Here is an 11,184-nt window from a genome sequence, read left to right as displayed (position 1 = left end):
CTTGGATGCAGTTCTCAGGGCCGCCGGCTCTGATCCAGCTCTGCAGCTCCGGCGGCAGGATGGCCAGGAACTGCTCCAGGATCAGCAGCTCCAGGATCTGCTCCTTCGAGTGCCGCTCCGGCCTCAGCCACTGGCAGCAAAGCTCCTGCAGCTGGCTGTAGATCCGCCGCGGGTCCTCCACCTCCCGGGAGCGGAACTGCCGGAAGTGCTGGCGCAGGGTCTCCATGCGGCTGGCTTCTCCGCGCAAGATGGCCGCCTTCACCTTCCCATAATCCTCTCTGTCTCTGGCTTCTAAGCTGCCAAAGGCCTGCTGGGCTTCTCCGCTCAGCGCTGGCAGGAGCCGGACCACCCACTCTTCCCTGGGCCACTGGCAGGCTTGGGCCACTTGCTCGAAGGAGGCCAGGAAGGCCTTGGCGTCATCCCACAGGGTGGTCTCCTCTGCCACCTGTGGGCTTCCCCACGCCGAGTGTGGAGACTGGAGGGTCTTCAGGAACTCTTGCCACTGAGATTCCCAGTGCTGCTGCTGCATCCCCTTGGAGGGGACCCATCGGACATCCTGCCTCGCTTTCCAGCTGGGTCGCTCCCCAGTGAATTCAGACTGGGCCATGCCAATGGGGTTTCTCGCTCCTTCCGGCCCTTCCTCTGGAAGGGCACCTGACTGCTCTTTCATGCTCACCCCAGTTACAAATCCCTAGATCCAGAAAAACCGAGCAATGAAGGACCCTCCCAGAAGCTTAATCCCTGCGAAATTTGGGGGATCTTGGAGCACTGCTCTCCTTCAAAAGGTAAAGAGGCCTTCCGTCTTGAGCTGTCGATCTTGTCTCAGGAGTGCTGGAAGCAGCCGAGCAACGGATGAGCTGCAGTCGTCAGAAACACCCCCAAATGCTTTCTCCGGAAGGTACTGAGGAGCGCCACCTCGAGCAAAAACAAGGCACACAATAGAAGGTGAAGCAAACAGACAAACACAGAGTTGAGAAGGGGGACTGAAGGGAAGGAAGAACAGGGAACGGGAACGAGCACTCTGGAAAGTCTCTTTAGTGTTGCCAGCTTCTCTGTCACCACCACCGGTTCCCTCTAAGCTGAGCTAGGGGGTGCTGGCGCACAACATTTTAGCTGGCGGCGCAGGGAACTTAGCTGGCAGTGCAGCCTACAAACGAACTGAGACAGGCATTTCCCCCCCTCCATTAGAAACAATGGAGGACGGGGGCACCACCTTCTGGGGGGCTCATAGAATTGGACCCCCGGTCCAGTCTTTTTGATACTGGGGGGGGGCTTGAGATGAGGCACTAGCAGCAATGCTGCAAATTTGGTGACTCTACCTCAAAAAACAGCTCCCCCAGAGCCCCAGATAGCCCCCTGGATCGATTCTCCATTATAGCCTATCGGGCCCATTGACTATAATGGTCCCCATGGGCTATAAAGGAGCCGGAAAAATCGAATTTTTTTTGCATACCCTTTTCAGTATGATTTGTAAGCTGCCTGGAGTCACAGGGAAAAGCGGGATATAAATATTTGAATAAACAAGAAGTTTGGGCAGAATGATGTATAATTTTAGAAAACAAAGAGATAATATAAAGGAAATAAAAGGATTACATAACATAAGGGTTGCCATCCCCCCCGGTGGGGCAAGAGGATCCCCCGACTTTGGGGGCCCCAATCCACCGCTGGCCAGCTGGCAGGCAGGGGAAGGCCCACCCCGAACAGCAGCATCCTGCAGGGATGCTGTTGGCGCAGTGATGTCACTGGTACTGATGTCATGACACTGGGGCCATTGCAGAGCGACGCTCTAGCATTCAGGGGAAACTCTATGGTTACCTTGGAGTTTTAACCATAGAGAAAACTCTATGGTTACCACAGAGTTACCACAGAATTTTTACCGCAAACGCTAGAGCGTTGCTACCGGAGGAGCCAGGAGCCCTCCGCCAGACAAAAGGTGAGACCTGGCAACCCGACATAGCATAAAAGTATATATCAAAGACAATTACATATAACAAAGTGTAGAAAACAGAAAATATTTCTCCCCAACACCCCCTTCGTTACATTGAAAAGATTTTGGGACACTGTTTATAAACTTCTTCCTACTCGCTATTACTTCTAACAAGTAAGTAATATAACAAAAATACAGAAGGGAAGTCTCTTATATATTGCATAATAAAAAATATTTCTCCCCCAAATCTACTTTCTGATACACCTTTATATTCAAAATGTTACATTTAAAAACTAATTCTCATTCTGCTTCTTCATTGCAATACATTTGTATACGATACTTTAGATTATATCTCATACCCAAAAACACATTTCTTCACAGTAAGGAACACATGGGAGAAGATATTCCTTCAGATTCCCAGGTCAGGTAAGGCTTTCAAGGTCAAAAACAACACTAAATTGGACTCCAGAGTGGATCAGAAACCAGTGGCTATTACCAGGAGTAAGCTGAGCATGTGTTTTGACACCCATTCTGCAATCGCTCCATTGATCATTGCTCAGTTACCGGGTTCAATTCAAGATACTGGTTATCACCTATAACACCCTTAGTGGCCTTGGACCCTCATGTCACCAGGGCCACCTCTCCTGCTACGCTCCACCATGACGGCTTTGCTTATCTGAGCAAACCCTTCTCAAGGTGCCACTCTACAAACAGGTAAGCTCGGCGCCTGTCCATTCACACACACAATTTGTGAGGCTCCCAATTTGTGGAATGGCCTACCTGGGGAGTTAGAAATAGGGCTGTAATATAACAGAATGCTTGGTTCAGGAGGTTACTTTGATAAAGGAATAAGACACTAGTCTATTGCACTATTCATGGTACACATTATCTTCTTTTTACTGCCTTGCCTTCTGCTTTTCCAGTTCATTCTGCAGTACGTCACGTCCTTTAGCTAACTAAACCAGTGGATCTTTAGAGATCGGGTCTGCATCTCAAGAGCATTAGTTGGGAGATACCTTGTCTCAGGAGACTTCAGAAGTCTCAGAACCTGTCTTTTGTGATAAAGCAGGGTACTTTGAAGAATGTGTCTATCTTGACACCCCAATTTCTGAGGAAAACTAGTAGAAGATCTATTCAGGTGGGTCGTCATGTTGGTCTGAAGCAACAGAACAAAGTTTGAGTCCAGTGGCACCTTTAAGACCAACGAAGTTTTATTCTGCATATAAGCTTCTTCTACCCATAATTAGACTTTCTTGATCTTAAAGGTGCCACTGTAGTCAAACTTTGTTCTAGTAAAAGATCTGTGATTTCTGAGAGGAGCTCATGTTCACCCTGGGGGAATTCTGAGGCTGAGGGAAGGCTAATATTCACCTCAAGAATACAAACTTGGCTACTAAGTCATCTCTATAACCCTAAATAGTCAACTATAATCTTATAAATGAAGAGGCCCAGCAAGACTGTGTTATAGCTGTAACTAGATTCCGTTCTCTTTTCTGAACCACCTTATTCCCCTATTCCTGTGGATAAATAAAAGTTACTCGTATTTATCTGTTCCCCTCATGGGCACTGAACTTATTTTAATCGAAAGCCACTTAGGTTAAATCTGTCAGATGGAAGGTTAGGGTAGAAATCACACTGGTCAAGCTTTAGATCATGCTACCTCTGTTTAATATAATTCTTAAGAACCCAACTTTCACATTGTGGAATTTAGAAAAGGGTTTTTTTCCTGCATTGTCCTCTAATTTCATCACCCTAGTCCCATTGCATTGCTTATTAAATGTCTTATGTTGACTGACTGCATCACTTGTAGTCAGCCTTGAGGCTCAGTGAAAAATGTGGGCTATAAATAAAGTGATTTCTGAATTATCAAGCTTTTGTTAAAACCACTTGAGCAGAACAGACTTTATTTTTGCTCAGTTTCAACTCAGCCTTCCAAACAGGGTTGTCTATGAGGATGAAATGGAGCAATGGAGAACAATACAAGCCACTTTGGGTTCTCCACTGGGGAGAAAGGCAGCACAGACGAAGATGGTGGAACATATCTCCTCCTTTTTAAAATTAATTTTTATTATAATTCTTTTTTTTTTTTTCCCCTGGTGGTCTCATTTTTATTACTTGTGAGTTTGTATTTTTTTTCAAATTGTGTGCTTTCCTATTATGTCTTACATCAAACATTCGTTTAAATGCTGCAAATAACCTATACATAACATCGCATCACTTCCTAAACTTATTAAGACTAATAAACAAAACCAAACTAACCCTTCACTAATCGTGTCCAGTTGTAAAGTTTTTCCCAATTTTTTTCAAAAGTCTTGTCATTCTTCCCCTTTAGGATATTAGACAGTTTATCCATTTCAGCCACTTCACATATCTTCTGGATCACCTCAGTCCTTTCTGGAATTTTCGAATCTTTCCAGTATTTGGCGTACAGAATCCTAGCAGCAGTAAAACAATGAACCAACAAATGTTCCCCTACTCTCCCATAGGACTTGGGAATCATATTTAATATAAAAATTTCGGGCTTAAGTGGGATTTGAAATCCCATTATTTCCTCCAACAATTTGCTTATCATTGTCCAGTATTCCTTCGCTTTACAACAGTGCCACCACATGTGAATATATGTGCCAACATTGCGTTTACACTTCCAGCACATATTAGCAGTCGTTTTAGCAATCTTAGCCAGCTTAACTGGGTACATATACCATCTCAAACCCCAAACAGAAAGATATAAAAATAACAAAACATCACAATAGTTAAAAGTACACAGATAAGTGTCTATGAAAGGTTTCCAAGTATCTAAAAGTATGTCCATGTGCAATTGTTCTCTAAATGTCATATGTTCAAATGCTGATACAGTTGTAAGGTCCTCGTTCACTGGATTACTGGAGGTGGATATTAATGCCTCCAGTGTTGCAATATAAATCTTTTAGCAATAGTAAGGGCATGGAGAGTCTATTTTTTGTTGACCTTCAGTAGTCTCCAGGAGACAGGGAAACAGAACATAAGCATCCTCAAAGTTAAATGAATATTCTAATACAAAACTCATAGGAATGGGAGACTGCTGAATTACAAGCTATTACGACACTCAGGACAATGGGACCCCCAGGGCTTAACACAGATATTGGGTTCTTATCTCACTATATACACTAAGTCGTTCAGTTCTTGCATCAAACAGTTCTTGACTCTTATCATTTGTCTGCTAATTTGCTGCTATTCACAGGTCTTATCAACTGCTTTAATCCAATTCTAGCTATACTTTATCATTCAGCAACTTATACATCTTGACTCTAATTAGCCCTCCCTGACAACTAACCCCGCCCCGCTCTCTCTACCTATATGTAATGGTTGGCGAAGTCTGTTTCAATGTATCTTAAGAAGTGTGCATGAACATGGACGCTTATACCCAGAATTAAACTTTGTTGGTCTTAAAGGCACCGCTGGACTCAAAACTCATGAGTAATTGTGTGTGTAAATCACTGTCAAGTTGCTACCTCAAGGGGTTTTCAAAGCAGGAGAGGTTCAGAGGTGGTTTGCCATTGCCTGCCTCCACGTAGTGACCCTGGACTTCCCCGGTGGCCTCCCATCTAAGTACTAATCAGGGCCCACCCTGCTTAGCTTCAGAGATCTGAGAGATATTTCCTCCCCAAAAGACCAATAACTGTACAGGCCCAAAGCATTACGTTTAAGAGATGCGTCTTGTGAAGTACACTGCCAGCAAGTAGTCATTTCACTTGGTCCTTTACTAAAAAGGTGCTAGTACAGTCTAAATATAATTTGTTGCTGCATAAGTCACAGCTTGAGGTCCACAGAAACAAGTATAAATAGGGCCATATTCCATTGCTTCAGCAAAAGAGGGTGTAAAAGAGGCTCCTTATTATCTTCTCTTCTACAAAACAAAATGCCTCCCTGAGCTATCTGAGCCAGTGTGGTGTCATGGTTAGAGCATCAAATCTGGGAGACCCATGTTCAAATCTCCACTTCGCTGTGGAAGCTTTCCTCCTATAACTGGGGGTTTTTTTTAACGGGGTTTTGTTTTGTTTTTTTTTAATTTTGTGTGTGCGCCTGTGCCTAGAAGTCACGGTGACCTCTGGCAACTTCTACTGGGGCACAGAGACATTCAGAGAAGCGGCTTGATAGCCTGCCACTGGCCTCCCGGCCCTGGTATTCTCTGGACGTCTCCCATCCAAATAATTGCCAGGGTTGGCCCTGCTTAGCTTCCAAGATTTGACAAGATTGGGCGTGCCCGGGCTATCCAGGTCAGGGCTAGGCCTGTACTATTAAGACTTTCTCCCTCTCCTTGTTCTGAGGCTATACTCTAAGGTAGTAAATGTAAGATTTTGTTTTGAGGGCTACAGAATAGTGGATTGCCTAACATGTGGTAAAAATGTCTATTTTTCTTTCTGGACGCTGAGACTCTTGAGTAGGGTTACCAAACACACACACCCCCGGTTTGCCAGGGGTCCCCCATTTTTGGGGGGGTTTTCTATCCACGGCTGGCCAGATGGCTGGCGGGTGAAGGCCCACCCCCAACACCCACAGCCACCCATCTCTCTCCCTTTAAGTGTGTGGAACCCGTGTTTCCTCCCAAGCCTGATCGCCGCAAGCTTGCAGGGAAATGCCAGCTTCGTGCTCTTAAAAGGGAAACGCGGCTGCTCTTAAAGGGGAAACGCCGGCTCCTGCATTTAAAAGGGAAACGCTGGCTCCTTTAAGTGCAGGGAACTGCCGTTTCTGGAGATCTGGCGCATGGGCGGGGTGGTGGTGGCGGACGTCCCCAATGTGACGTCATCACGTCGGGGATGCCCCGCCCCCTCCAGGAACGCCCCCAAAGTCCCCCGCTGGGGGTGGAAGATGGACTTGGCAACCCTACTCTTGAGGTAGGATTAAAAAGAACGACAGAACAATTTTGCACTTCTCAGAAGAACTGAGGTGTTTAAGCTGGCAGCTGCACAATGAATAGGTCACAAACGAAGGAATGCTTCAACTCAGGCCAAGGTAAAATATTATCTCCTTCCCCCTTTACAGTGCTAGTGAATGGTGTATACAAGTTAATGCATTAATTCAGAGACATTACAGCCAATTTCCCACGTACCTGAAGGAATGATGTGGCCTAGACTAGATCCACTGACACTCAGGCCTTCTTCTTAGCTACCCCATCTGCCCCACCTTCAATACAGTTCTTTATATTTTGAACATGCGAACTCATGCAGCCGCCTTATACTGAATCAGACCCTTGTTCCATCATAGGGTTCCCAGACCCCTGCCAGGGGGGGGTCCCCCACACTGTCCCCCCAGCACTGATTGGCTGGCTGGCAGGGGGATTTACCAGCAGCAGCAGAAGAAGGAGGATTGGATTTATACCCCGCCCTTCACTTGGAGTCTCAGAGCAGCTTACAAACTCCTTTCCCTTCCCCGCCCCACAACAGACACCCTGTGAGGCGGGTGGGGCTGAGAGAGCTCTGACAAAACTGCTCTTTTTCAAGGACAGCTGTGCCAGAGCTTGCGACTGACCCAAGGTCACATCAGCAGGTACAAGTGGAGGAGTGGGGAATCAAACCTCCCAGATTAGAGTCCGCACACTTAACCACTACACCAAACTGGCTCTCCAGCAGCAAACTGAGGCCTAGGCTTCTGTTGCCAGTGATGTGGTGACATCACTTCCAGCATGCACTGGGAGTGACATCATCATGCTGCTGGAGATACATGGATGCACTGGTGTTCTGGCAGAAGCTCTATGGTAAAACCACTTCTACCATAGAGTCTTTGTTGAAACACCAGAGTGTCCCCACATCGCTGGTGGCATGATGACATCGCTTCTAGGCCCCAGTTTGCTGCTGGTAGGTATCCCCCACACCCCCGCCAGTTGCCTGGGGTACCTATCAAGGCTAGTATGGTTCCCTCAGACTAGCAGCAGTTCTCCAGGGTCTCAGGTGGAGGTCTTTCACATCACCTGGTCGTTTTAAACTGGAGATGACAGGGACTGAACCTGGGACCTTCTGCGTGCCAGGCAGATGCTCTACCAGCAATGTTCCCTCTAAGCTGTGGAGTCTTGTGAGCAAAAATTCTACTTTGTGAGCGACTGGCATGAAAGTCGTGAGCGAGTGATTTGGCTACTGCAGCAGAATGTAGTGTGCTCTGGAGCACTCCTTCATGAGCTAAGACAAAAATGTGTGAGCCGGAGGCTAAAAAACGGTGAGCTAGCTCACACTCACTCAGCTTAGAGGGAACACTGTCTACCAGTGATCCATAGCCTCTCCCCTACAGGAAAACAACAGTGAAAACAGAATATTGGAATTTTGCCTGCCCTCCCTCTCTCCCCATCTCTGTGAGTCAGAACTAAGCTTCACATCACAGCCCTCGTCAACCAAATACCTGCTTTGCTTATATTTTAATAGGGTGGAGTGATATGTCCCGAAATAAATTAAGTTTTCCCCAGGCCTGAGAATTCTCCACGCAAACCAAACACACCAGCGACAGTGATCCTTCCCCAGGTGTTGAAGTGCTTGCTGCAAGGGGTAAAGGACTATACACCAATTCCAAACAGTTTTTTTTTAAAAAAGACCAGAAATGTGGTTTAATCAAAGGGGGAAACTGTGTAAGGAGAACTGAAGGGCCCACACAAGGAAAGGGTGGGTACCCAGGAGGAAGGGAAGGGAGGAGAGAAGGTGGACGAAAGAACAAACGGCTGATTCTGGGACCCAGAAGAGAAAATCATTTCCATAAGAACATAAGAGCAATGCTGTTGGATCAGACCAATGGTCCATCTAGTCTAGCATCCCGTCTCACACAATGGCCAACCAGCTCCTTTGGAAGGCCAACAACAGGCCTTCCCCTGAGGTTGCCTCCTGGCTCAGGGATTCAGAAGATTAGTGCCTTTGAACATGGAGGTTCCCCTCAGTCACCGTGGCTAGTAGCCACTGGTAGACTTAAACTCCATGAATCTATCTAATCCCCTTTTCAAGCTGTTTATTCCTGTGGCCATCACTTCACCCTCTGGCAGCAAATTCCATATTTGAATCCCTCCCTGTGTAAATTAGTATTTCCTTTTGTCCATCCTGAACCTACTGCCCACCAGATTCATTGAATGTCCATCAGCAACTACGTTCTGTGAGACCCAAACCCCAGAGCAGCATCTCATCTTCCCCTGCATACCATTACAGCTGACTGGCATGGTCATCTTCTGAGGCCCTGCCTCGGGTGCCATGCCTTCTGAGATTAGGCAGGTGGCAACCCGGAGGAGGGACTTCTTGGTCATGCCCGCAAAGCCCTTGAACTCGCTCCCCGGGGAGATTTGTCTGTCCCGCCATCTTCCACCTGGTAAAGCCTTTTTTGTTTCATTCGGATGTCCCTGCCTTATTTATAATAATTGTTCTCAGGTTTTTCTGTTTTAGCTTGGTGCTTTAACAACGTGTCTTTGTTTGGTTTTAGTGGTTTTTAAGACTTCTGAAATTATTAGACTTTTGAAACCTGTTAACTGCCTTGGTGGCATTGATGAGGGCAGGAAGGTGGGGTATAAATTTTGTAAATAAAATAAATAAATACCAGGATCGCTCGCATCACTAAAGGAGCGGTGTGCGTGTAGAGGGTGTGAGCAGGCCTCTAAATGTAACCTGAGGGTTTCAAACCTACAACTCTGACCTTTGGGTCTTCACCCAAAGCCTGATTAACACATGGAATTCACTGCCACAGGAGGTGGTGCCGGCTACAAGCATGGACGGCTTCGAGAAGGAATTGGATAAGCATATGGAGCAGAGGTCCATCAGTGGCTATTCGCCACAAGGTATAGATAGGAGCTCTCGGTCTGGGGCAAGTGATGCTCTCTGTATTCTTGGCTCTTGGGGGGGGGGGTCAACAGTGGGAGGGCTTCTAGTGCTTTCAGACGCACCAACTGCAGCTAAATTAGTTCATCGGCCCAGCCCACCCCCTGGCTCCACTGAGCGACAGATCGGGTTTAATGCACAATACAGTACCGTTCCTAAAACACCAATTAGAAAAAAGGCAATGCAACCAGTTTAAAAAGTACTAAAAGAGAGCAACTTTCCAGCAGGGGACGGATCAGTCAGTGCCGTTTAACCCACCCCCAAAACAGTAGAAAAGGTGCCACTGGACTCTAACTTTGTTCTGTGCAAAGAAGTATTTCCTTTTGTCCTTCCCGGATCTGCTGCCTATCAGTTTCATTGGATGCCCTGGGGGGTTCTAGTCTTTTGGGAGAGGGAGAAAATTACTGGGAGAGGAAGAAAACTATAAGGATAATTCCACCGTGAATTCTCTCTCTTCTCCCTCCTTCCTTTGGTTTTTGTATCGAATGTCCAGCCCGGGGAACAGTTTTGGGCACTGAAAAGCCTGCACACTTTTTGTGATATTTTGGTTGGTTCTGCTTTGGAAGAAAAAAAAATGTGTCGCACACCTGTGCTGTTCGGAATTACTTTAGGTTTTGTAGCAAAGACTTGTCATCTGTCAAGTAGCCTAATGCAGGATCAAAGTAAGCCACTCTCTCAGTCTCCCCCCCAAAAAAGTTTGTTTATCCATGAAAGTTTATTTATAATGTAGCTTAGAACATCCTGTACGTTTGCAACAGATGCATAGCCTTTTTTTTAATACTGTAAAAATCTGCCAGTTTGACTACATGACCAAGTCTGAGTTTGAAATGGCATGAATTTCTGGTACAAAGTTTTATTTAAGGGTTAGGCTTTTTGGACCCTAACTTTGTTCTGCTGCTTCAGACCAACATGGCTACCCACCTGAATAACTTCTTTACACAGTGAGTGATTAAAATGTGGAATTCGATGCCAGAGGATGTAGTGATGGCCACAGGAACAGACAGCTTGAAAAGGGCATTAGACAGATTTATGGAGGTCTATCAGCGGCTCCTAGCCATGGTGACTAAAGAAAACCTCCACATTCAGAGGCAGTGAGCCTCTGAATCCCAGAGCCAGAAGGCAGCATCAGGGGAAGGCCTTGGCCTCTATGCCCTGTAGTTGGCCCCTCCAGAGGAACTGGTTGGCCCCTCCAGAGGAACTGGTTGGCCACCCACAAAATATAAAAATCCAGCAGTTAATCGAGTGTCTCCCCGGCACTACTGGTAATCTTTTAAGGCAGTGATACTCACTTCACAGTTGGTAGGAGGCCATATTCACAATTCGTATCAACCAAATCCATTAGTATCGACCAAATCAATCACGGTTGATTTCTCCTTGCTTGTTGTTTTGGCTTTTTACTGGCAGGAGAGCAGTCAAATCACACACACACACACACACACA

The 11,184-nt window shown here is 46.4% G+C and overlaps 1 protein-coding gene across 1 annotated transcript in view; it reads right to left on the bottom strand.

The window, feature by feature from the left end:
- The window catches only part of LOC107106586 (zinc finger protein 568-like), a 40,450-nt gene that overhangs the window by 24,790 nt on the left and 4,476 nt on the right, over positions 1-11,184 (bottom strand). Inside the window, exon 2 of the mRNA XM_015406766.1 lies at positions 10-915. Within this exon, the coding sequence (XP_015262252.1) occupies positions 10-670 (661 nt within the window). The 5' untranslated portion in view covers positions 671-915. The remainder of the gene's footprint in view (positions 1-9; positions 916-11,184) is intronic.

This window comes from Gekko japonicus, unplaced genomic scaffold (genome assembly GCF_001447785.1).
Source record: "Gekko japonicus isolate JY-2015 unplaced genomic scaffold, Gekko_japonicus_V1.1 scaffold542, whole genome shotgun sequence".
NCBI lineage: Eukaryota > Metazoa > Chordata > Lepidosauria > Squamata > Gekkonidae > Gekko > Gekko japonicus.
This window is presented reverse-complemented; position numbering and strand designations above follow the sequence as displayed.